Source organism: Urocampus carinirostris, chromosome 12 (assembly GCF_059441175.1).
Source record: "Urocampus carinirostris isolate Australia breed hairy pipefish chromosome 12, RoL_Ucar_1.0, whole genome shotgun sequence".
NCBI classification, from domain to species: Eukaryota; Metazoa; Chordata; class Actinopteri; order Syngnathiformes; family Syngnathidae; genus Urocampus; species Urocampus carinirostris.
The window spans coordinates 39,649,209-39,676,140 of NC_142360.1; the positions used below are offsets into that span (position 1 = coordinate 39,649,209).

General features: G+C 41.9%; 2 protein-coding genes across 3 annotated transcripts; both read right to left on the reverse strand.

The window, feature by feature from the left end:
* Positions 1 to 590: 590 nt before the first annotated feature.
* sac3d1 (SAC3 domain containing 1) lies at positions 591 to 8,744 on the reverse strand. 2 transcript variants are annotated; one of them, XM_088350351.1, is made up of 4 exons: positions 8,665 to 8,744; positions 4,955 to 5,413; positions 3,239 to 3,521; positions 591 to 1,479 (listed from the first exon to the last, which is right to left on the reverse strand). In XM_088350351.1, exons 2-4 carry the CDS (start codon positions 5,378 to 5,380, stop codon positions 1,013 to 1,015), a joined length of 1,176 nt encoding a protein of 391 aa, XP_088206477.1. In that variant the 5' UTR covers positions 5,381 to 5,413; positions 8,665 to 8,744; the 3' UTR covers positions 591 to 1,012. The 2 variants fall into 2 exon arrangements, with proteins under 2 accessions (XP_088206477.1, XP_088206479.1); XM_088350353.1 differs by having other exon boundaries at positions 8,661 to 8,700.
* Positions 8,745 to 10,643: 1,899 nt separating this feature from the next.
* Positions 10,644 to 26,227, reverse strand: haus8 (HAUS augmin like complex subunit 8). The gene is made up of 12 exons (XM_088349603.1): positions 26,105 to 26,227; positions 25,935 to 26,002; positions 25,114 to 25,175; positions 23,903 to 24,017; positions 23,229 to 23,290; positions 22,993 to 23,110; positions 21,429 to 21,539; positions 21,272 to 21,360; positions 20,119 to 20,277; positions 16,963 to 17,104; positions 14,698 to 14,839; positions 10,644 to 10,905 (listed from the first exon to the last, which is right to left on the reverse strand). The coding sequence occupies exons 1-12, from the start codon at positions 26,167 to 26,169 to the stop codon at positions 10,779 to 10,781; spliced, it is 1,260 nt and encodes a 419-aa protein (XP_088205729.1). The 5' UTR covers positions 26,170 to 26,227; the 3' UTR covers positions 10,644 to 10,778.
* Between the last annotated feature and the right edge of the window lie 705 nt (positions 26,228 to 26,932).

Genomic DNA, 26,932 nt, shown 5'->3' on the forward strand with positions numbered 1-26,932 from the left:
GTAGGTAGGAAGTTGGGAAGGTAGGAAGGTACGAAGGTAGGAAGTCCGGAAGGTACAAAGGTTGGAAGTTGGGAAGGTAGGAAGATACGAAGGGTGGAAGTTGGGAAGGTAAGAAGTTACCAAGGTTGGAAGTTAGTAAGGTACAAAGGTTGGAAGTTGGGAAGGTAGGAAGGTACGAAGGTAGGAAGTCCGGAAGGTACAAAGGTTGGAAGTTGGGAAGGTAGGAAGATACGAAGGGTGGAAGTTGGGAAGGTAAGAAGTTACCAAGGTTGGAAGTTAGTAAGGTACAAAGGTTGGAAGTTGGGAAGGTAGGAAGGTAGGTAGGTAGGTGGGAAAGAACAAAGGTAGGTAAGTGGGAATTTGGGAAGGTAGGAAGATACAAAGGTTGGCAGTTGGGAAGGTAGGTAAGTAGGTGGAAAGGTACAAAGGTAGGTAAGTGGGAAGTTGGGAAGGTACAAAGGTAGGAAGTTGGGAAGGTAGGAAGATACGAAGGTTAGAAGTTGGGAAGGCAGGAAGATACGAAGGTTGGAAGTTGGGAAGGTACCAAGGTTGGAAATTGGGAAGGTACAAAGGTTGGAAGTTGGAAAGGTAGGTAGGTGGAAAGTTGGGAAGGTTAGAAGTTGGGAAGGTAGGAAGATATGAAGGTTGGAAGTTGGGAAGGTCAGAAGGTAAAAAGGTTGGCAGTTGGGAAGGTAGGTAAGTAAGTGGAAAGGTACAAAGGTAGGTAAGTGGGAAGTTGGGAAGGTAGGAAGTTGGGAAAGTAGGAAGGTACGAAGGTACAAAAGGTGGGAGTTGGGAAGGTAGGTAGGTGGGAAGGTACAAAAGTAGGTAAGTGGGATGTTGGGAAGGTAGGAAGTTGGGAAGATAGGAAGTTGGGAAGGTAGGAAGGTACGAAAGGAGGTAGGTGGGAAGGTACAAAAGGTAAGTAGGTGGGTAGGACACGTAGTTAAATAGGAAGGTAGGTATCATTAAATGTACGCAAACCGTTTCTTTTCATCGTGGCGTTCTTTTGTCAACCGCAACCATGAATGAGGCTGCCGATCGCAAGCTCTTTTTGTCGGTCCGTCCCGACGCGGTGATAAAGCGAGCAGCGCCATTTCCCTTGCTCCGGCTCAGCGAAAGCCGTTTTGGAGAACATCACCTTCTGGTCCGAATCGACTTTGACGCCGCACGCTCGGCAGAGCCCCCCGGCCGCGTCCTCTTCCAGGCCGAGTAGCCGAGCCAGAGCGGCGAGCGGGAATCTGCAGTCGCGGCTGCTGTAGCCGTGACTGTAGACCAGGAGGAGGTCTTTGCGGCTGGCCGCCAGGTGGCGGTGCGCCGCGCAGGCCTGCATGAAGCTCAGGCGACGGGCCCGGCGCAGGAATCGAACCGGGTTCCGCTCCAGGAAGGCCCGGTTGAGGGAGAGGGCGAGCGTGACGGCGGGCGAGCGACCGAGGGACGGCCGGAGTTCCAAGACGTGCTGCGCGGCCCGCGGGCAACCTGAAGGTGATACGGAAGCGATATCCCTTAGTGCGGTGGGGGGACAGGGGGCGAGGCTCCGTCATGGTGGGCGCGGGCACGGGAGGATTTCTTAAATATTAATTGAGAATCGATGCTTTAGTGCAACACCTCCATATTCGTAGTGCATTGCACTTCACTACTAGTTAAGTGTAACGGGTGTAATAATAACTTGTTTGATTGAAATTCCTGCTGAAATATGTGTATAGTTTTTGGTAAGTGTCCTGCAAAGATGAGTCCAACAGTGCCACCTGCTGGTATGGGGTGGGTTTTGTTTTGGCTTTTGACATGTGACCGGAAGGCGGGGTTTTGTTGGCAGTCTACAGAGCCAGCTGCCAACGGTAAGACACATCTTTTGGTGCTCCACAAAAGAAGTTAATTTAAAACATTATAACCAGAGCTGACAAATCTCTCAACATGCACAGTAATGTGATTGATGTTGTCAAGTTTTTGGATTTTCGTTTTGTTTCTGTTCTGCTAAAATGTTAATTCCCCTTATAGAGTTCAAAGAGATCAAAGCCAACAGAGAAGCTAATGTTGCGACTCATTTCATCTGCAGGTAAATTGTATTCGTTTTTATACTCATTATTGTTATTATTTCTATTTTCTCATATATATAAAAAGGATGATGTTGGTTAAAATTCAGACTACTACTAAAATTCAGACTATTGTCCAGATAGCTCCTCGAGGGCGTGCAAGCTCCCAAAGGCTCATTTTTTTGGGGGTGAACGGCTGGGATCGTATTTATTGCCGTGTTAATGTTTTGTTGTTGGCTCGTGGTTATACAGGCTGCTTACTGAATGATTTTGGTTCTTGCCGCGCAGAGCCTGTTGGTTTATTCCCGGCTGGGTTTGCATCAGTTAGTTTTCTGTCTGTAAATTTTGGCAGTTAGCCCTATTTTGTCTGCCCACCCTTAGTTGTACCATTTGTCAATCCATCTGCGACACAACACCTAGGCCTTCTCCGCAAAATACTAAAACTTGGCTTAAAACACCCATTACAGTGGAACCTCGGTTCTCGACCATAATCCGTTCCAGAACCCTGTTCGAAACCCGATTTGTTCGATCACCGAAATCATTTTTCTTATTAAAAATAATGTAAATCGTTTTAATCCGTTCCAACACCCTGAATGTTTACCTTGAATGTTTAACGTAAATATAAAGCTAACCCAAGCTGATCGTACGTTCGCGTTATCGTAATCTTCCGTACGAAAGATGACGCTAACATGAACGTGTAAAAATCAAAAAATCAGGTTGTTTACAAGTCATTTAGCACCCGGGTCTCCACAACAAGTGGTGAGCGGTACATTGGGAAAGGGGGCTGCGTCCCAACACCCTGAATGTTGGGCTCTGTTCCAACACCCTGAATGTTTACCGTAAACATAAAGCTAACCCAGGCTAATCGTACGTTTGCATTATCGTAATCTTCCATACGAAAGATTACGCTAACATGAACGTACGCACTCACGCATTACCGGCGTTTGAACTCCGATTTCTGGACCGAACAGCGAAGCAAGAATTTCTCCAAATTTTTGGTCGGACTCTGATTTGCTCAAACTGAGATGCGTTCGAAAACCGAGGTTCCATTGTACTTCTTTGACTAATTCACACATAAACCAATATGGTGAATGGCCATAAACTACTTTCTCACATTTTGCATGTTTAAGAATTTGGGTATTCCTTCAACACATACCCAATAGAGAACTACTACTTTTTAAGGACAGCATAACAAAGACACCCACCTAGGTTATAGAGCAAAGCGAGAGCCTGGAACTCCTCCTGGTTGGGATAGGGGCCTCTTTCGTGAGCGTAACACTCCAGCAGCCAGCTGAGGTTTTCCTGGAGGTGCGTGTCGTTGATGCGCGGGTCAAAGAATCTCAGCGGCTCGTCGCAGAGTCGGTACGAGGCGTACATGAGGAAGCGCACCGTTCGCTCCAGGACGGCCACGCAGTCCGGCCCGTGAGCCCTCTGGATGATCATGTCCTGCTTCACGCTTCGCATGCGGTCAAAAACAAAGCTATACACCTGCAAGACAAAAAAGAAAAGTTTCATTCGACCAAAATTTGCCGAAAATCCCAATCCAAGACATTCAACCATCCATCCATTATCTGCACCGCTTATCCTCAGTAGGGTTGCGGGGGTGCTGGGGCCCTTCTCATTCTGTCTTTCTATTTCTCTTTGGATTTCTTTCTTCCTCTCCCTTTCTTTTCCTCCTCTCTCATGACTTTTTATCTTTTGTTTCTCACGCTCTCTCCCTCTCTCACTCAACTTATTTTTATATCGAGCAACTGTCCGAACCCGGTGGTTCTTACGATACATTTTAGCGAATTACAATAGGTTTCATACCTACCAATCACATTTTCAACCGTTGCATCACACACTCTAGCATTCAGGTCACCTAGTATTACCACTTTCCACCCTTCTTTTGCACTTGCCACACATTCGGACAAATCCTTCCAGAACTCCTCTCTGTCCTCAGCACTTCTTTCTGAACCAGGTCCATATGCACTTACACACATCCATACTTCTACACCCCACTTTAACCTCACCCACATCAATATGAAAGATATCTCTTTCCCCTCCACTAGTTTTTCCTTTGCTTTCTCACTCTCAAGCAGAGACACTCCTTCTCTAGTATGTCCACCCGTAACTCCAGACTTTCTACCATACATACCTCCAAGCTGTAATTCACACTTTCACTCAAGGCTAACGCATCAACCTTCCTTTGAGTCATCATCCTTCCAATCTCCTCTCTCTTCCACTCGGTCGCTTTACTTCCACATCCTCTCACATTTAGTGACCCTATAACCAGGGTTTGTGAGACCTTTCGGTCTCCCGCCCCCCTTTCTTTGCCTTGCTGTCTCTTAGGGAGTAGAGATGGAGAGGAGAGGATCCCCAAGCCCCTCGCTCCCTCCACTTTAGTTGCAGCGTACCACGGTGGGAGAATTCTCCCACCTCCCAGAGGGAGAGGACCCCTCACCACAGACAATAGGTTTCTATTTCCCTTCTATACGTCCATTTTACTTTGCAGTCCCCACTTGAAAACCGATGAATGTCATTTCCTGGGGATCTACTGCCCATTGAAAAAAATAAGTCAAGTCATTTTTATTTGTGATGCCCTAAATCACAAAGAGTCTCAAAGGGCTGCGAAGACCACCGACTATTGCAAACTACAGACTATTATTACATCATCCCCTGATCTAAAACCTACATGAGGGCACTCTAGTTATATTTTTGACTTAAAAAATGTATTATTCTGACCACCATTTGTAAATCAATGAACTTTTACAACTACAGATCTGATTTAACTGCCAATAGAATTAGAATGGTCTTCATTGTCATTGATAACCACATACTGCAGTGCACATTGTTAGCCACAAGATAAAGATAAGAGTGATACAGGTGGAATATTTGTGTCGAGGAAGTTTTATGTAATCAGGTAAATCAAAGCGACAAACCTCCGTCCAAGGCCGCAAATGAGGAGATGCAGCGACTTCATCAACGAGGTAACAAACAGTTTTCAGCAACACAGCAGGGGGACGGAGATCGGCGGAATTGGCAGCGTCTTTGCCAGCTGCCGGTCTGGAATACTCTTTAACGGCACGAAGAGGGTCCGCTTTTGGTCTACGGTCTTTCTCCGTGCCCACCACCATCTCGAAGCGATGCAGTCGATTCTGAGATTCCCGTTTTCGCAGCTCACCCGCTGGGCACATGGTCTGGCAAGCACCTCTGGGGACGGTATCTTCTACGCACAGCCCGCTTTTGACATTTTCCGTCATGCGGGAATTGCGGCGGTTTCGTCCGTGTCCCTGATTTCGCCGTCTTCTCGCGCTTTGTCCTGGTGCATTGTTCTGCAGGGAGGTGGAGATGCCCGGAGGAAGCATGATGATTCTTCAGATGTCGTTCAAACTGTCACCCTGTGATCAATATAGGACAAACATGGCCATCAAGGTTTAGTCTTCAATTAACCTCACAAAAAAGCGGCGCTGCCACGAGCGGCTGCCTTTTTCAGCAGCTGCCCTATTGTTTTATTGTCTGCTCCTATCTTCGGTGTTCTTTCTTCCCGTTTTGACAACTATACTATGGATTACTTCTATCCTATGGTACATGGGTTTTAGCGCACAAAAATGCGTGTATTCAAGGAATTTCAACTCCTTGCCCTGAAGAATTCTCGTGCCGGCGTGATGAAGGGGCCTAACGTGGAAGAAGAGCCGGAGTTAGCGAAGCGGCTAGCGGCGTTATAAGTCTTCGGTACCATCCGTAATCATGGTTAATGCGAACTCACGACCAAATAAGATCATCGAGTGCTGGTGGAAAACATCGAAGCGCACAGGGAGCGCAGTTGCTGTGTTTTGCGGAAACGTGGCTCACGTTTAGCACCCCGGACGCTAACGTGTAGCCACCCGGAGCTATCCGGCTTCAACGCTGCTACACAGAGACACGAAAGCCGGGGGGAATCGGAGAGGAGGCGGACTTGCTAACACGAGGTGGTGTATCCCTGGATTTTTACAAAGAAAAGATTTCCATCTGCCGCAGGGATGTCGAACTTTTGGACTGGCGTGACGTCATCCACTCCGCTACAAGCACCCCTAGGGCATCATGTTAATCTGTTAATAAACAACGGGGTAGACTGCTGGAAGAGTGAATTTCCCTACGGGGATGAATAAAGTATCTATCTATCGATATATCAAACCCATAAACTCATAAAAAGTGCCAAGTCAAGTCATGTTTATTTGTGACGCCCTTGATCACAAGAAGTCTCGCAGGGCTGTACAGACCACAGACTATTATGACACCATCCCCTGATCTAAAACCTACACGAGGGCAAGGAAAAACTCAAAAAGCTCAGCATGAGGAAATCAAGAAACCTTCAAAAGGGGCTGCAAACGAGGTAATCTCCCTTCCAGGATGACGAGGCTGCAGGCACCGTCGGCATGAAATAAAAATAATTTATAAGATACAGAATATAAGTGTGTTTTCAGCCTATATTTAAACAGTTCCACTGAGGTTCCAGATCAAATCTCAGAGGGAAGAGCATTCCATAGCACCAGGACCCAGATGGAGAACGCTCTCAAACCTGCAGATTTCTTCTTGGCACATGTGAAGAAAATTACTAGAACCGCTTCCATCTTCGCAACATTGCTAAAATTCGCCCTATACTGTCTCAGTCAGATGCGGAGATTATAATTCACGCGTTTGTTACCTCCCTTCTCGATGACTGTAATGCACTACTCTCCGGTCTCCCCTAGTCCAGAATCAAAAGTCTTCAGCTGGTACAAAATGCTGCAACGAAGCTATTGTCTAGGACAAAAAAGTCTGATCACATCACACCGATTTTGGCTAACCTGCATTGGCTCCCTTTTAACTCAAGATGTGATTTGAAGGTTCTGTTGGTCATATACAAAATCATGCATGGATTTGCTCCCTTATATCTTTCAGATTTCATTTCCCCCATGTTCCGGTCCGGAGCATTCGCGCTGAAAACGCTGGTCTACTCGTGATCCCAAGAGCCAAGAAGAAATCCGCAGGTTCGAGAGCGTTCTCCATTCGGGCCCTGGTGCTGTGGAATGCTCTTCCCCCTGCGATCCGATCTGCAACCTCAGTGGAAATGTTTAAATCTAAGCTTAAAACACACTTCTACTCTATAGCATATGAATAACCTATACTTTTCGTGGACAATATCTCTGTATTATTTGTGATTGCAACATCCTTTACTGGTTCCGGATCAGGGGATGGTGTAATAATAGTTTGAAAAAATAGTCTGTGTAATAACCTGTGAAGCCCTTTGAGACTCTTTGTGATTAAGGGCTATACAAATAAAAACTGACTTGACTTGAATCTTAGGATCACTAGTAGACCAGCATTTGTATTTGGATCCATGCAATTTATACCTGTCGACGTCTACATTTTCCCCGTATCGTATAAGTTTTTTTGATGATTTCAAATTGTGCACGCGCTACAACAATCTTTGTAGGTGAGCGTTTTATTTGTAGAACTACATTTTAAAAACTTTTTTTAGACGGGCAGCATTAGCTCAGGAGGTAGAGCTCGTCTCGGGATCAAGAGATCGCAGGTTCGAATCCCGGCTCCTCTGTGTTACATGTCGAAGTGTCCTTGGGTAAGACACTGAACCCCTAATGCCCCCAATAAGCAGGTTTGCGCCTTACATGGCTGCACGGCCGCTATTGGGGAAATGTGAAGCACATTGTACAGCGCTTTGGGAAGTCCTTTTCGACTTGAAAAGCACTATAAAAATGCAGATCATTTCATTTAATTCCATTAGACCGATCTCCCCCGAGACCCTACTGAGGATAAGCAGCGCTAGACTGATCTCGCCTTGCCCATTTCGGCTGTTAACTGTATCGTCTTGGTGACAGATTGCTAAAATTGTCATCATTCCCTTGCAAATGTTATCCTCGATCAAGTATTTATTTGGTTAAAAAAAACTTGTTTACACAAGCTATCTTTGTTTCTATTCTCGGTAGTTTGTCTTGCTGTGAGTAAATGGGTGCTGTTTGGCATTTTTAAGGTTCAGTATCACTTAGTAGGCAAGGCAAGTTTATTTGTATAGCACAATTCATAAACAAGGCAATTCAAAGTGCTTTACAGAAATGGCAGACAGGTTAAAACACACACAATAAAAGACATTGAAAATTTAAAATGTGGTTTTTAAAATGCATTAAAACCACAGATAAAACATAATAAAATCAATGAATTAAAGTAAGGTAAAAGTGAAGAGTGCAGATAGAACCCTAGTAAGGGAAATTGCAAATGGCTGAGGTAAGGTAATTTATCTTGAATTTATCTTTACCTATGGGTCACATTACTCAATAAGACAATAAGTCATCTAGTATTAGTTGTTAGCTCAGTGCCAGTGACAATTTTATTCAGCGTTTTTTAAAATTTATTTAATAGTTCATATATGTATATATATATATATATATATATATATATATATATATATAGTGTTTGCTAGCTTACGTTCGACAAGTCTTATTAGCTAGCAAGTAGCTTGTACGCAACAGAATTACTTAACGCCCAAATTAGTCATTATAATGAATCAAAAACTATAGAAAACCATCTTATAATATGTAAAGCTCCAGCCAAATTAATTTCGATTGAAAATAAACGCCATTAATTGTGAAACTTAAGCTCAACACTCACTTACTACTAGCAGTTGTTTGGCAGTGGGTGACTGCATTCTTCTTCTACGCCTTTTATTGTCGTAGAGTTGTAACTAAAACGTACACTGCCACTTAGTGGCCACGCATGCCATTAATTACGTTCATAGTCCGTACGTTAACTTTAATTAAAGGGACAGTGTGTAATATTTTGACCTGGATGGGCGCCAGCAGGCTGTATTGCCGAAGACACACCACAGGAAACGGTAGCCCGACGAGCTGTGTGGTTAAGGGATATGACGTGGGTAATATCTAGTGTTGTACAAAAAAAACTTAATTCAGTGGGAAAAAAACATTGAATTAAACTTTTAAACTCGTCCAGCCTTTTAAGAGCACCACATATTTTTAAACAACTATCAGGAAAACAAGCCTTTTAATCTGAAGGTGGGCTACAAATATTTTATAGCAATTTATTTTGTTTTTGAAAGTTCTATCAGGGTGACGCAACAAACTCTTCAGTGAGAAAATACCTTTTCCACTTGTACTGGAAGATGCAGCCCCCTCAGTCAACTTTCCTTTTTTTATTTACGACTGTAAATGTTTTGCGACTGCCATGTTGGAAACGGGCTGGGCTGAAATTCTCCAAGAAAGCCAAGGTGGCCAGAGGGCCATTTTTTGGGAACAGCAGGGCCCGACAGCTTTCACTGGTTTACCCCTGCTGCATCATACAAGTGCCCTGCCCATCCCTTAGAACGGATCCAAACATCCCACTATCCTTTTACAACACCTCTCCTTAATCAAGACCTCATGTAAATTAAACTTAAGAGAGCAATTCAGTTGAGGACTTTTGTTAGAAAGTTTCAAAATAAAATAAAACAGAAAACTCTGGGCCAGTTGATCAGGAGTTATCCAACAAAAAGCATCGAAAAATGTCTCTCCCCGTTTTATAGGAAAGGGGCGTCAATTTTACAGAATGAAACTTACTAGGATGGGATTTTCCTGACAAAGTTAGGAAGTCACATCTTCACAAACAGACCATTAAGTTTGAACCTAGCTGGATGTTCAAGGTTGTATGGAATCATTACTGGGAAATTACAGACAGGAATACTTCAAATATGTTGATGAGCTTGGCTGGCAACCAGTTCAGGGTGTCCCCTGCCCACTGCCCGAAGATAACTGGGATGGGCTCCAGCCCCCCCGCGACCCTACTGAGGATAAGCAGTGCAGATAATGGATGGATGTTGATAAGCTTAAGGTGCACTAATAACTAAATTAATAATAGGATTGTCATTTAATAATCAAACTCGTATAGCCGTTAACTTATTTGCAGACACATTTTAATAATCTAAGGTTCCCATTATCTTTCCGTAGTCAGCACATTTCATTTCGTACTACCTCTTGATATTATATTCTTTGAAAACAGCCACAATCACTTGGCAAATTAGGTAGTTTCAGATTTCAGTGAGAAAATACCTTTTCCACTTGTCAGCCCCTCGCAGTCAACTTTCCTTTTTTTTTACTAGAAACGGGCTGGGCTATCGTGCGGTCAACATTTTTGGCGGGACACATATTACAAATTAAACGACATAGGCCACAGATGACAGTTGTAAGGTCTTGGGAACCTCCTGTGTGGGTTCAAATCCAGCTACCGGACTTACTGTGCGGAGTTTGTATTTCCTCCCCGTGCTTGCGTGGGTTTCCTCCGGGCACTCCGGTTTCCTCCCACATTCCAAAGACATGCATTTCAGGTGGATTGGCCGGTCCAAATTGTCCCTAGGTGAGAATGAGCGAGCGAGTCGTCTGTCCCTGTGTGCCCTGAGATTGGCTGGCAACCAATTCAGGGTGTCCCCTGCCCACTGCCCGATGATTGCTGGGATGGGCTCCAGCACCCCCGCGACCCTACTGAGGATAAGCGGTGCAGCTAATGAGATGAGGCCACAGATGAGTAAAATATGACAAGCCTTATTTAAGGATTTCAAGCACCCGTACAAACCTTGACTCTACAATGGCAATAAAGCAATTTCTTAGTTTCGAACTTGCTTTTATTACGATTTTATCATACATCCACATTAAAAATGCTACAAGACAACATGAATAAAAGTATAGAAAAGAGTCACGGTGGTGATCCAAAGTGCTTGTTTTGACATATTCCCACTGTACATCATTTTGCAGAGAAGAAGAGCTCCCGGAGGACGGCGGCGCCTATTCGTTCCTCCTCCACGGCTTGCTGCTCCAGAACCCTTTGACACGAAACCAGCGACGACAGTTCTCCGAGTTCGGCAGCAAACCTAACAGATTAGAGAATGACATGTTATAAGAGATCGAACCTCCTGTGTGGAGTTTGCATGTTCTCCCCGTGCTTGCGTGGGTTTCCTCCAACACTCCGAAAACATGCATGTCAAGTTAATTGGTTGGTCGAATTTGTCCTTTGAGTGGGTGAGACAGTCCCTATGTGCCCTGCAACTGACTGGGAACCAGTTCCGGGTGTTACCTGCCCACTGCCCGAAGACAGCCGGGATTGCTCCAGCAGCCCCGTGACCCTACTGAAGATGAGCGGTGCAGATAATGGATGTTATGGAGGAGTTTCAGCAAAATTGTATCTTAGGTCCCTGTTTTAAGCACTTTCTTATTTAGTTTAAGTATAACTAGGTTTTTTTTTTTAGTATTCCTGAAGTCGGATTTTTATTGAAGTTCTGTAGTTTTTGGGAGTTTTACGGTAGTTTTATTTTTGTAGTATATTTGAAGTCTTTTTTATGTAGTATTTCCATAGTAGTCTTTTAGTATTTCTGTAGTACGTTTGTTGTATACGTGTAGTATTTTTTGTAGCATTACAGTGGTTTTATGAATATGGCATTTTTGTAGTATTACTGTAGTAAGTATTTTTGTCCTGATGTATTTTGTAGTATTTCCATATAAGAATGTTTGTTGTATATCCGTAGTATTTTTGTAGTACAGTGTTACTTGTACTTTTGTGGTATTTTTGTGATATTTCCACAAAATTTATGTAGTATTGCTATAGGTGTAATTTGCAGCACCGTATTTTCCGCACTATAAGGCGCACCGGGTTATAGGGCGCACCCCCCAAAAGTAGTTTTTGGTCCTATTTTTGACATACATAAGGTGCACCGGATTATAAGGCGCTACAATGGGAACGTGGACAAAACAGTCAGATGGTTGAGTCCAACTTCTTACCCCCTTAACATTCCCAAAGCTTGCAAAGACGCAAATACGTGTCGAGAACACGTGCGGATGCGGTGTCCGTACGATGTCACTCAAATGCATCGTTCCATCGTTCGGAAGGCTAAAGTCTTGGGATTCAAGAAATGCCAACCATTCCTCGGTTTCTATTTTCTTTTTCGCTCGCAACCTTACTGTGCATACGACAATAAACACTTGGAATTGAGTTTAATTTAAAAATAGACACTCCATTCCATCCATTATCTGCACCGCTTATCACAGAAACATCGAGTTCAGTCTGAAACAAGATACAGGGACAATATAAAACCCGGAGTAGCTCACCGAAGTCGTTGTGTTCATAATAATGTGCAGCCAATGTCCTCTTATATCCGTGAGGGTAGTAAATCCAGGAGAATAAAATATTTACAAATACAAAATAGTAACAAAATGCTTTCTGTATGCCGTCAACCACGTGCTATACGCATTCATCTTTTTCGGCCAATTGCAGGCTTTGTTTTGCCGTTTCAGCCAATGCCAGCCTGTAAATGATAAAAAGGATCCGCCCGAATAACTTTAGCCAATAGTGATCGATTCAAATGATGATTGACACATTGGTAAGCCAATGAAAGGCCGGTAAATAAATCCCAGCATACACCGCGGACTTCTCCGCGTTCGGGGGAAAATCGAGTCGGCGGCTGCAAGTTAGTTGGAAAACTTAATGTTGATCCATATATAAGGCGCACTGTATTATAAGGCGCATGGTCAGCTTTTGAAAAAAATAAAGGCTTTTAGGTGCGCCTTATAGTGCGGAAAATACAGTACTTCTGTTGTAAAACTCAGTTGTATTTTTGCAGGAATATTTCCCCTGTAGTGTTTTTTTTTAATATTACAGTATTATGCATTGGTATAGTTTTTTTTAATTTCAGAAGTATCATTGGTGCATTTCCAAAGCAGTATTTTTTGTAGAATTTTCGTGGTATTTCCAAAGTAGTAGGTTGTCATTTTTTCTTTATTGATTATGTTTTTTTTTTTTTGTAGAACTACTGTAGTATTATTTCTTTAAGTATTTTTCTACTCTGTTGTATTTTGTAGTAATTCCATATAAGAATGTTTGTTGTACATCAGTAGCATTTCTGCAGTATTTTTGTAGTAGTGTTACCTGTACCTTTGTGATATTTCCACAGGATTTTAGTAGGATCGCTATAGGTGTAATTTGCAGTATTTCAGAACGAAACCTGTTGTATTTTTGTGATAATATTTCTCTAGTAGTTTTTATAGTACATTATTATGCGTTGGTATATTTTTTTTTATTTCAGTAGAAGTATAATTGATGCATTTCCAAAGCAGTATTTTCAAAGAATCTTTGTAGTATTTCTTTAGTATTACTGTAGTTGTGTTTTTGCAGCATTTTCGGAGTAAAAAATTCTGTAGTAGTATTTTGATATATAGTATTAATTTAGTAGTATTTTTGTAGTAATTCTATACAATTGTTTGTGTATTCAGAATGAAAGCAAAATAATATATGAGGCCCCCGTTTTGAAGCACTCTATTTGATATTTAGTTTTGTAGTTCTTGTGTAGTATTTTTGTTGCATTTCTGTAGAAGTATTTTTGAGTGGACAATGTTGGCCCCCAAAAAAGGTAACCAGTCTTGTGGGCCCACTAGTGGTTCCGGGGCCCTAAGCAGCCGCTTAGCCCGCTTATGCCGGATCTGAGTGTCAGGCAGACTTGTTGAGAAACAGGGCAACAATTTCAAGCATTGACAAGCACCTCACTTGAAATTCAAGCACATTTCAATCCTTGACAACTCGACATTAAGATTCAAGCATTTTTAAGGATTTCAAGCTCCCGTACGAACTCTGTGTATTCCCCTTACACCAGTTTAATTTCTTCAGCATCAATTTGTTGTCGTGGTGGATTAATTTAAGTACGTTCATTTATGAGAATTTAATAAACGAACCACTTAAAATGTGTCATTTATAGTTTGTTTTACATTGTATCCATTTTAGCATTCAGTGCAAACTTGGTAGTGAATTTTTACTAAAATGGCACCGCACAGTGGTGTAATGCCTAACTCATTTAAGCTGGGGGCCACATTCTAGAAAAAGACTCACAGGGCCAGACTAATAGATTAAAAAGAAAAATATTGAGGGAGAAAAGGAGAGAAGGAAAGAAATAAGAGCGAGAACAAGGGAGGCAGAAGAGATAAGAGAAAAAGGGGAAAAGAGCACGAGAGAAAAGGAGACGAGAAAAAAAGAAACAGAAAGAAAAATAAAGTGACAAAGGGAGATTGAGAAAGAGAAAAACAATAACAAGAGAAAGATGGAGAGAGATAGACCATGAGGGAGAGAAAGAGTGCGAGAGTGAGAAAGAAAGTGAGGAAGAGAAAATGAGAAAAGAGAAATGGAAAAAGGGGGGAGAAAGAGAGCAGGTGAGAAAGAAAAAAGGAAAGTGTGAGACTTTTTTGTCTTTTTATAGAAAAAAAGAAAGACAGAGCATAAGAAAGAGAAAGATAGTAAAAGAATGACAAGCCTAGTTGCTTTGCAATCAGTGCCTGGCTTTGGCGACATCAACTAGACCTATATAAAACTGCATCTCATTTTTCTCTTGTGCTTCTCTCGGCAATGTTTCGCGGGCCGGATTAATCTCTTGGCGGGCCTTGTCTGGCCCGCGACCCGCATAATTGATACATGTGGGCGAATGGCTCTCCAGCTAGTCTCCCACGTCTTACCTTATCCTGGATTGCCATGTCTCATCTCATTACCAACAATTTCCACTAGGTCGTCATCAATACCAATCGAGAAGATTCAATTCTATCCCATTTTTGTCTCCGTTTCACTCCGTTGACGGTTTTTGCCCTAAAATTGTCATTTCTACTCACGAGATTTTAGTTGGAGCACCTACCTTGGCAACTCCTGACTCAAGACTTCAGAAGACTTCTTCACGTCTTTGAGGCACTCCAGAGCGATACCGTCATCCTGGTATTTTTCTTCCGTGCAGCCTTCAAAGAGGGACTCGCTTTCCTTCAAACACGCCTCCGCTTTACCTGTGGGGGAATTCGGGACATTTAGCCATGTTGACAGTGGGGCTGCCCGATTAACCGGACCGGTATTGCGACGTTGTGTCATCGCAAGACACTGCGTTTTTTTTTCAAAGGATTTAGAGTTTGTTATTGGAGGGATGGAGTGTTTAGCCAACTGAAACTTTTACAGCGCTGGCCAATCAGAGGCACTCGTCCGTGACTGAGATGGGCTGGTGTAGGTCGGACGGAACAACTGGCCACCTAAAAAAAATATTGCGGCACCTTTTTCATGGCCAAATTCAAGCACTTTCAAGGCCATTTCTTTAAATTTCTCCTAGTACCTTCAAGCTTATGATTGATGCCCACCTCATATTCTGTATTGTCCTGTCTTTTTCCGACTGCCTGCCTGGTGGTGATACGAAGGAAAAGAACGATTTGAGATGAGTCAGTGGACCAGTGTTTGACCTGAAGCATGTGAACACCTGCATGGACCAGCTGGCAGAGATAGGGAAACTGCGTCGTGGCCGTCATAGACTTTCTGGACTACTTTACAGGCTGGGAGCGTCGCTGCTGTCATGCACTTTCCGGACAAATTTTCAACATGTTACCTAGTGTTTACTATGCTTATGTATAGTAATGCTAATTGTGATTCACCCTGGTCATCCTGGAAGGGGGATTACCACTTGTGAGGTCCTTTCTCAAGGTTTCTCTTTTTCCTCACGCTAGTTTTGAGTTGTTCCTTGCCCGCATGTTGGTTTAAAATCAGGTAATTGTGTCATTGTAATCCTGTGCAGTCTTTTGAGACATTTTTGTGATTAAGGGCGTCATAAATAAATGTGACTTGACTTGTGACTAAAATGAAGTTGCTATCTTGCTGCTAGCACCAATGTTCTGCTAGTTTGCGCTGCTCCCATCTATGATCTTTTTGTGTCAATGGTGAAGGATTTTATACGATTAAATGCAAGTTACATTTATCGAGTGCAATGAAGACTTTCACTGACTGGGCTGAAGTTCAATGACAGGTCACGCTGATCCGGATGCGGAATGTTTTGGCTGGGGAATTTTGTGACGGGGGGGACGGCAGGCGTAGAAACGCTCTCCTGTTTTGAGTTTTTCCAGACATCGAGGCGAGGGGGTGGACCCCACGTGGGGGCTTTCATTGGCACGCCCATGGGAGGAGCCGGCACACCAGCGTGTGCAGAAGAGGAAAAGAAAGAAGATCGAGAGAGGAGGGTTGACGGAGACTCGAGTGACACTTATTCGGCCATATATTCAATGGAGTTCACTTAGCTAAATTATATCAGAAATTAAGTCTGCCCCTGTGTGAAAATGTCGGCTATTCTTGTCCATCTTTTCCCATCAAGAAACGAGCGCGCATTGTTAGGAGAATGCGGGTTGTGTTTGGTTAATGGAGTCAGATAACTAATTTGAACAATTTGGTAAACTGTACAAATTAAATATTACATTCCAACAATGGGCTGCTGAAAACTGACATGAATTCTGCCATTCTGCTTCAACAAGGCACGCGGAGCTTCAATAGGTCACTTACAAACATGGAAAAGGTGTTGGGCAATTATGGAGTTCAATACGGAAGACAAAAAAAAAGAAAGTACTGTATGTATAGAAAGCAGAAAACTGTGCCAAATTTTGGACTTGTTTTAATGACATTGATTGCTCTGAACCAGAGTGAATTCAATCTTAGACTGCTGAACTTTTTGTTTTACTTATTTCTAGCACATTTTTTGAGTTTACCCTAAGGAGCCGACACCCTAGCCTAACACCTAACCTAAGAAACATGGCAGCTCAGCTAACTTGTCTCGACTTGCCTGTGTCCATGATAGAAAGGCATGTTTGTGATTAAGACAAAGTGCAGTAAACTTGTTTCAGGGTGGAGACTGAAATGAGCTCTTATCATAACATCAGTTTTCTGTCAAAGGTTGAAGAAAGCTATTAAAGTTATATTGAATTTATAGCAAATATTTGTAGTTTCTTGAAGCATCATCGAAGACTCCTTACGCCAATTTTTAAGCTTTTACAGGAAATTAATATAGGTCCCAAATATCAGTTATCGGCCCTGAAGAACCCATATCCGTCAATCCCTATTTTACAGTTCCCCGATTGAAATTAAAATTCAGAGTACCACCAACCGAGAAATTCCAGCCCGTCGCCGGCAATATGCACGTTTCTGACGGTCAGCTCGTGGCAGGTATTGTCCACACCTGAGGCCAGAGTCTGGTAGGATTCTGTGAACTGCTTGGCAGCTTCGGCCACAGAAGTCAAAGCGGCAATCTGAAAATTCAGAAATGGAGAATTAGACAGACAGCATTTATTTAACAACCTTTGGTTAAAAACATTTAAGAGAAGGTGCATAAAAGTCATATACTGTCCACTTAAATATGGTTAAAATACTGTCAAAAAGGAGCCTAAGGGGAAAAATATTTCTAACCAAGTCCGGCAATACAAGTATTTTTGCTATATTTCACACATTAGATGCAATGCAATAGCACAGCAAAGCCACAAGAGAGCAGTGTCAGCATCATTTTTAAGCATCCATCCATCATCTGCACCGCTTATCCTCAGTAGGGTCACGGGTCTACTGTAGCCCATCCCAGCTATCTTCAGGCAGTGGGCAGGGAACAGAGACGGACAACTCACTCGCTCATTCACACCTAGGGACAATTTGGAACAGCCAATTTACCAAAGTGCCTGGAGGAAAACCACACAGGTACGGGGAGAACATGCAAACTCTGCACAGGAACTCTGATAGCTGGATTTGAACTGATGGCCTCAGAACTGTCGCAAATGCGCTAAGCACTCACCTGCTGTGCCGGCCCATTTTTTAAGGGGTCTTGTTTTATTTAATGTGTGGTCATCGAGTCCGACTGCCCAGAAACAGGCAAACAATTTCAATCATTTAAAAAGCATATCGCCAAATTTCTTGAAAATCTTGAAAAAAACGTTCAAGCATTTCCCTCGTTTTCAAGCAGCAGTGTACAATACTTTTATATGGTAACAAATACTTGAGCCAGTAAATTTCTTTTTCTGTCTTCGGATGGGCAGGGCACCTGTATGATGCGGCAGGGGTAAACCAGCGAAAGCTGTCAGGGCCTGCTGTTGAACAGATGAGTGTGTTGTGTCACCCTGACCCGAGTGACATGGCCGCTTTCTCGTGTCCCTGGAGGGACGAAAGCATGACAGACTCAGGTGCCGGGGTGCTTAACTTGTTTGGGCGTTAGGGCATTTGGGTTGGCCATGGTCCAAAATGTTTTGCTACTTTTCCCTTTTTGATTTTGTGTATGTTTGCCTTGCCGTCAGTCACCCCTCTCGAGGGATATGACCAGGGTAGATAGATTTATTTTATAAAGGATTCTACTTCGTCAAAAGCTGCTATCGTGGGACTTTCTGCAGAAAAGTAGGGGTTTTACTGTAGAGCAAATAGGGCGGGAAACTGAAATGAGCTCTTATCAGAACATCAGCTACAACTAACGATCTTTTTATTTAAATCGATCGATTATTTCTGCAAGCAATCGATGAATTGGATTTCTAAAAAACACGATTTGAATTTCCCCCTCTTCAAATATTGATTATTCTATTGTGCAAAACAATAAAGTGTGTCAAATAAACCAAAATATACACACAAATATATGCTATACACCTGCGAGTGTGCAAGACACGCTTTTCCTACCGCCTTCTCCAAGGATAATATTACATTTCGACATATAAGACAAAAAGAAAGCGATACATTTCATTTGATGTGCATCGAAATTTGTATCCGTCCAAAAATATGAAAAATGTTAACACCTTTCAAAACATATTAGACAGACTGAGGAGATCATTTCTTCCTCATGCCATGAGGCTCTTTAACTCCACCCGGGGGAGTAAAAGCCCACATTAAACCCCACCCCCACATTTGCACATTACCCTATTATTATTAGTGTGTATTTTTCGTAGCATTCTTTAAATACTCTAGATCAACACGTTATATTGGGTATTTTTGTATTCTACAGTGATCTGGTTTGCCCGCGTCCCTGCGTCCTAGATGCATCATTTTTGCTGGGGACGCATAGTGTCAAATCAACGTGCGTCCCTGGGACGCAACTTTTTTGACACAAAATTGTCATTATTACCCAATTACTTTTTTTCCAACATAGATTTACCGCACTCCAAACTTTTCGTCATGCAGATCCGCCATTGTTGTTTTGGTCTCGCGGTTCGAGTTTTCGCCGATCTCGGCAAACGAGATCTCGTTTCAAGATTACGTCATTGTTGTGGTGCTTGTCGTCGAGTGAAAGAGAAGTATGCCTCAGAAAAAATAGTTAGTATTAGGCGCAAATCAACACAAAATTGGTCATTTCTTCAGTGTCAGTAATAAGTCGAAACATAATGCAGAGAGTGATAACAACGGCATTAATTCCGGCACGAAAAAAACGGCGGAGAAATTCAGAAGATTGCGGCAAGGAAAACATGTGTGTTGAAGCTAACGATTCGACGAAAGAAAATAAACAAAAGAAAACTCCTAGCAAGAAAGGGACTTTTCTGCCAAAATGGACTAAATTATATTCCTGGCTACGCTATGAGGGGGATGATAATGGATTGGACCTTGAGAAGCATTACAACTGTGGCGGGACAGCAAACCAAACTGAAAAATCTAAAGTGATAACTCCTTTTGTATTACCAATTAACTGTGATGATTAAAACTGCATGAATATATCGACTAATATTTCAGCAATATTATTTTGTATAATGTACAATATTTTTGTAAACTGAAAAATCTTGAAGTGATAACTGATTTGTATTACCAATAAACCATGATGACTAAAACTGAATGAATATATAGATTATATATTTGTCGCCGATTTACAATTTCAACCTCGATAAGACTAAATTTTGGGGAGCCATAGATCTCTGTTGGGACCCAAAGATTTTTGAGCATGCTAGTCCCCGGGACCCATCACTTTTCACAGCTCAAATGAACACTGATTCTATATCTTATTTTTCAACACGATACTGCTGGAAGTGTGAATTTCCCTACGAGGATGAATAAAGTATCTATCAAGTTTTTGGTTGAATCTTAGGTGATAAATGTGCAAATGATATATGCTTTAATCCAGGTTTCCTACCTCTTAAGGGGAGTTGGATTAAGACTTTGATACCTTTTGAAATAAATTCAAGACCAAGTCAATAGAAAAAAAAAATTGCTACTAAGGAAAGACCTAATGAATTATTTAAAAAATACACACCTCCTCCTCGGACATACAACAAATAGCAAAAGATGGCTTTCCCCGGATTTGACATTCACTGACCTGCAGATCCAAGAGCTCATTAGCCTGCTTTCTCTTCTTCTGGAGGAGGTAGATGCGTTTCTTCTCGGCTACCTGGCGGCGCTGTTCCTCCACTTTCTCCGTCAGCATCAGCAGCCTAGCCTCTGCCTTTATCTTCTCTTGGGCCATGTTATGCTGCATCTAGACTCAAGCGACCGCACAATCACATTATGCCTGAGACAGGGTTTTTACACCTTTTCACAGCCAAATTCAAGCACTTTCAAGGCTTCCAGTACCTTCAAGGGAAGAATTCTAGCGCTTATCAGAACAACTTTTGGTGTAGCTATCTCGCTGCTAGCATATACTTAATGCCAGTTTACGCTGTTCCTATTGAAGGATTTGATACATTTGACTATAAAGGATTTTATATGATTGAATACAAGTTACATTTATTGCGTTTAATGCTGTAGTTATTTACCGACTGTGCCTTTATTCAATGAGCAGTGAAAGTCCAGGGCAGGCACGAGTGGTGGAAGATGTTTACAGAACGGGACGTACTGCTGATAAGATAATCAGCACATCCAGACGGAGGACGGCAGGCGTTGTTTTGAGAACAAGGCCCTGATGACGTAGAAACGCTCTGTGTTTTGAGTATTCCAGACATCGCGACACTCTTCTCTGAGATGGTGAAGCCCAAAGGGCTTCATTGGCGCGCCCATAGGAGGAGCCGGCACACCATCTTGCAGGGAGATGTGGGCCAATAAGGAGAAAGCTAAAGCCGTTTGATAGCCAAAAAGCCAGCTCTTCTCAGTGAATCGAGCCAAAAAAATGGTTTTCTAAATAGAGGTGCCCTCTTTTGGTGCAACCAGTAGGGGGCGGTGACGCTTTACATGACAACGCCATAATGACTGAGAGCAGGTGTGTTAGAGTCATTATCATGCAGTTTTTAAAAAAAAACAAAAAACTATATTATGTCTATTTATTGTGTGGTCTAAAGTCAGACTGCCGGAAACATAGCAATGGCAACAATTTCAAGCACTTTCAAGTGCTTCACCCAAAATGTAAGCTTTTTCCTGACCTTGAAAACACAACATTTAAATTCAAGCATTTTTAAGGATTTCAAGCACCAGTACAAACCCTGTCAAGAGAACAAACTCATGGTTGGTGGTCCCTGGTCCACTTTTAAGGAGCTCACCTTTGCAGTCAGGTAAGCCAGGAGCATGGTTTGACTTTCAACGTCCAGCTGGTCATCTTCTTGGCTAGTCTCGGTCTTTTCTGCACTAACTTTAAAAAATTGATCAAAAAAAACATAAGAGGGTTGTCAGATTTTTAATCAAGACTACTCAGTTTACCTCTGATGTCCGAAATATCCAAATTGGGCCGCGGGCATGGTCCATTTATGAAGGATGACTGCAGGATCGTCCTCCGCAAGAGTGCAGACTCATCATGATGTGATGCTTTGGCTGAAAAAAGGATGCTTTTACATTTTTAAATAGAAAACACATCTAGACTTTCGAATGAGTACAAAAACAAGTACTGAAATTTCACTCAGTTTTCTTAAAAAGATACAGTACTATGAAAACGAATGTCACCTCACTGATTAGTTGTTTTTCATATTGAAGGATTTTATATTTTATATATTTTTGACTATAAGGGATTTTTACAATCAAATACAAATTACATTTAAATACTAAATATATTCACTGGCTGAGCTGTGGGGCGAGGTCATTGTAGCCTAGACAAGAATGATGTTTACAGAAAAACAGCAAGAACAGGGACAAGGGCTGACGCCGGAGGAGCCTGTGACGCGACAAAGGAGACATTGTTTGGCTGATCAGCTTTCTTGTTGTGAGTTTTTTAGATGTGGCGGCGCCTTTCGGCGAGGAGGTGGTGAAGCTGGCACCTGACCCGCTCCATTGGCCGACGCGCCGGCTTTTGAAAAGACGTGGACGGACGACGGAACGAGAGATGGGAGATCGTGACAGGGAGGCTTGACAAAGACTAATTAGATAATAATTTGGCTAAATTGCCACCCTTTCGAATTTTGTGTGCCTTTGGATAATGGCTCTTATAGTGGTTCGCCGGACCCCTGGAGCCTTGGAAATTGCTTTGTGAGTTTTTGCAGACTAATAAGATTTCAATCACTTTCCCCCCCCGATTTCTTCTGGAATTTCTTTGGATTGAGGCATGCTAACTGTGCTCTTAAGATTTTTGAGCCTACTTCACTATGTCTAACAGACTCAATTTTAAAGAATTCTTAATTCATCACAGGTGGTAGCAATTCATTTTGTGTGTGGCCTGTGGAATTGAACTTAGCTTTCCCAAAACTGCTGTTAGTCTCAGTTACTTTGTGATTTAACAAGTGTGGGCTCAAAAACTGCTCTGAACATCGACAAATGTAATATCACCCAGAGTGACTCAGTCAAAACTTTAGGTGTCATAATTGACCCCGATGTTTCAAACACACGTTAAGAATATTACTAGAACAGCTTTTCCCATCTTCAAAACATTTCCGAAATTCGTCAGATGCGTAGATTATAATTTATGCTCAAGGTTTCTTCATTTTCCTCATGTTGAGGTTTTGGAGTTTTTCCTTTGCCCTTATGTAGGTTTTAGATCAGGGGATAGTGTCATAATAGTCTGTGGTTTGCAATAATCTGTGGTATGTGCAGCCCTTTTAGACTCTGTGAATAAGAGCTGTACAAATAAACATGACTTGACATAGGCCTGAAGAATGTTTGCCTTTAAACATGGAATTAACATTTGAAAAGTGCATTTTGTATTTGCTGTGTTTCTTTGATATGAAAATTGGTTTATGATTTGAAACATTTATGAGTGATAAATATGCAAAAAACACAATTATCAGGAAGTGGGCAACTACTTATTCACGGCACTGGAGTACCCTTTTGTTCTTACATGGTAGGGAAGTTGGTGGCCCCATGGAGAACCTGGGTGGGGTGGCCTTGGAAGTGTTGGTTTTAGGTGACAAGAACTTGTGCAGGGAACTGCCTGAACTGTTGTGAGAGGGCATCGTCTGTGGAGGAAATCATATTCAATCTCATTAGAAATAGCTCGGCTCTACCGCAGTACAACTGAAGGTGATTAATTGAAGGCGGTTCAGAAAAGAGTGTATTTCAAAAGACTTTGTATACCTCAGATAGAGACGACTTTGCAGCAGATTGAAGGTACCTTGATGGCACCATTTTCCCCTTGGCTAAAAAGAAGCAAACAAATGAAATATTCTTAGACATTTAAAATAATTGTTAAAGTCACTCAATTAAATGCAGCAATAAATCATCGAGAAGCAAAAAATAATCATAACTCACAAATGGGAACTTATCGAAATTCATATTTACAAAAAAGTGATTCAATTTCTATTGGTATGACATTTTTCAATTTAGATAAGAGCATTGTTTGAGGTGCACTTTAACAATTTATCATTCTGTGAAGAGTAATAAATAACAAGTGAGTGTTAATTTGCTTGATTATATACTAATTTTCTAAAATAGTTGTCTAATGAGTAGTGCTGTTATGAATAACACCAATATTTTTCCCAATAACGGTGTGAAGGATTTTATACATTTTACCATAAAGGACTTTATATGATTAAATACAAGTTACATTTATCGAGTGCAATAAAGATTTTCACTGAGTGGGCTTCAGGTCACGCCGTTCCAAATTCGGAAGTAGTGAGTAACTAATTACTACTTTAAAGTAACGTACCAAACATTGCAAAATGACCAGTTTTAAGACGATGCATTTTCATCAAACTGTCAATTAGGATAGAGTCCACTTTAACATTTGAAAGGATGAATGCATTACATACTAGTTCTAAAAGATGCCGAGCCCATGGAGCATCGTGGGGAGGATCCAGTTTGCACTTTTTTACCAGAGGAGGGTTTCGGTTGTGACATCAATGAATCGCTCTTCAGTGAGTTATTCTGTGTGGAAGGTGGAGAAAAATGGTTATGCGATTATAAACAAGACAGCGAGTTTATTTTCTATAGACAAGTAGGGATGGATATGTACAGTGGAACCTCGCTAGTTTGCGGTTCCACTTTTGCGGGTTCAGAGCTTCGCGGGTCTAAAAAAGTATACCTTAACTTCTCAATAAAAGCATTTATTGACTTGACGCCATTAAACGCGAGCTTATGTCAACTGAGGACACAGTTTGGACACTCTTATTGTGAAGGGGAGGCCCTGACACAATGCTTAGTCATGGTGAGTTACCGCTTCGCTCACCCCCCTTCCTTTAACTCCTCCCACCTCATCCCCTTCTTATGTGGCGCTCAGTTTATCATGGAGGAACTCGGCGACTATCGTAAGTATATTCTCTTCTGTCACATTTCAACTCAAGTTTGACTTTATTATACCAAAAGGGAGCGGTTGTTTGTACTACCTAAACACGGCTAATTGTGTGCGGTTTCGTGTATTTGTTGTAAAAGTCGTTCGATGCCGCTAGCTCATCAAATATCACATTTTCACTGTTTTTATTTTCAATATGTAACCGGTAGTGTTAACAAGCGAAATAAACTGCAATGGCTGCATGTGGTTGAGAGCGGTTAACACAATCATTCTGAATGGTTCGTAGTGGTTTCGCCACAGTCCTATTCCGTGTGCATACAACATATATTAGTTTTTTTGCTATAACATGAATTTCACTCTCTCTCTCTACCCGTATTCTATATAGTGTACTGTATACAGGGGGGGTATACTGTATACCTGTATACGTTTTTTAAGCATTTTTGAAGGGGCGCCGCTACTTCGCGAATTTTCAGTTTTCGCGGGTGGTCTCAGTCCCCATTAACCGCGATCACCGAGGGATTACTGTATTCTACATTTTGGATTCACATCTACAGTAGAGGCACAAGATTTGTGGCACCAACATGTTTTCTGCAGAAAATGAGCAAAAAGAGTGTTCATAGTCCGTAGCCAAATTTAAGCACTTTCAACGTCAATTTTCTAGGACCCTCAAGGGAAAAATCCAGAGCTGATCAAACAAAAACAAAATATCGGTAGGCCGTAAACATGACTTACCCTTGAAACGGACGCACCCTCAACAGCCTGCGCGCATGGAACCGGGACAGCATCCACGTTTGCTAATAAAGGATGACAGAACAAACATTTACAACAGGGTTTCCCCATACACTATCAAGCCTCTCGAGGGCTTAATTAGTCCCATCCTCTCCTAAATTTGCAGAACTCAAAAATATTTTTAAATATAGAAAGATGCAAAAATAATAAAAATAATAATAATCCTTGTGTTGAAAAATAAAAACAACAAAATAAAGATATAGAATACAAAAATACCCAATATAACGTTTTGCTATAGAGTATTTAAATAGTGCTCCGGAAATACACACTAAAACAGGGGCAATATGCAAATGTGGGGGTGGGGTTAAATGAGGGCTTTTATTCCCCTGGGTGGAGTTAAAGAGCCTCATGGCATGAGGAAGAAATGATCTCAGGAAGTGCGAATTTCCTTATGGGGATGAATAAAGTATCTAAAATGACTTAAAGATTTATCATTTTTTTTAAAAAAGATCGCGAATGCCATGGTTTCCTCGCTTGCACCCTTTTTATGTCCTCTTTGACATTTGGTTAATTGGTGTATTAGTTAATATGCACCATTCTTAACCGTTTTAATGAATTCAGATAGTAGATTTGTGTAGTGTTATACATAGTCTGTCTGTCTCGCTGTGAGTAAATAGGTGCCGCGATGTAGTCACAAGGTTTATTATCACGAAACAAGGAAATTGCATGGTCCAGGACCGCCCGAGATTGTGTCTCACAAAATCCTATGGAAAACACTGTATTTACACCATTTTATGTTACCAATCGAAATGATAAAAACTTACATTTGGAAGAATTAAGAGGTTTTTTTCTCGCCGTTGTTTTCTTGTTGCAAGCATTGGCGCCGCACCCACTTCATAACCAAAACGGGACACCCGGGTTGAGATTAGGACGAAGAGGTTATACGAGTTTCATTTGCAACATTAAGTTAAAATATAATCCATGAGAATATTACCTTTTAGCCTCCTCCACAGTACTTGAGGCACTGGAAAGATGGTTTGTTGTTCTTCTGGACGCCATGTTTTTTTGAAAATTTAGAGAAGCCCGCCCTGTCCGTCAGATTTAAACGCCTGTAGAGCAACAAGGAGCGATTATTAGTTCCGTTTTTCCGCAACACGAAGACCTTGCATACCTGTCAACTTGTACGTTTTTGCCGTACAAAGTACGTTTTTTATGCATTTTAAGACGTACAAGAAAATCTGTACGAAAAAACGCAAATTTGTCAATGATGGGTACCATCTGGTATACCCTGACGATCACGAAACAGCAAATCAATCAAGTCAAATGAGTTCGCCGCGGTAACCTCTATCTCGGTAGTTTTTTTCTGTTGCAAACGAAGCCAGCACTTTGATGCAACTGTGCGCATGCGTCTGCCGCCTGGGGATTTCCCATCATGCATCATTCCGATCACACGTTAAAAAAGCGAAAGCAGAGCAGTGGGCCTACATGACAACATAGTTTTGAATTTTCTTTGGATACAATCATAGAGTCGCAATGGCCGAACCTGAATGAAAACGCCGTAGGTCATTCTGATCTGAAAACAACAGGCGGGGTTGATTGAGTCAATTTGAAATACATGTGGTCTTAAAAAACATCATTGTGTAGTGAAAGGAAGTCCGTCTCTTTTTAGAGAACCGGCTTTTTCGGCTCAACTCATTCAAGAGAGCCGGCTCTCCAACGGCTCTTGGTGCATTATATGACGAATTATGATGTTGTATAAAGAAGTTAAGAAAAAAGTGAAGTATAAAAGGAGAAAATGAAAAAAGACAGGTTTGTGGTTATC

Bases quoted from the DNA above. Each gene is read 5' to 3' on its own strand.
- sac3d1 (XM_088350351.1), bottom strand. From the start codon at position 5,380: ATGCTTCCTCCGGGCATCTCCACCTCCCTGCAGAACAATGCACCAGGA. The intron at 3,522-4,954 runs GTTTGTCGCTTT...TTTGTCTTGCAG, and splicing joins ATTTGCGGCCTTGGACGGAG to GTGTATAGCTTTGTTTTTGA. The intron at 1,480-3,238 runs GTGGGTGTCTTT...TATCACCTTCAG, and splicing joins CGCTTTGCTCTATAACCTAG to GTTGCCCGCGGGCCGCGCAG.
- haus8 (XM_088349603.1), bottom strand. From the start codon at position 26,169: ATGGCGTCCAGAAGAACAACAAACCATCTTTCCAGTGCCTCAAGTACT. The intron at 26,003-26,104 runs GTAATATTCTCA...TTGGTTATGAAG, and splicing joins ACTGTGGAGGAGGCTAAAAG to TGGGTGCGGCGCCAATGCTT. The intron at 25,176-25,934 runs GTAAGTTTTTAT...ATCCTTTATTAG, and splicing joins ACCTCTTAATTCTTCCAAAT to CAAACGTGGATGCTGTCCCG.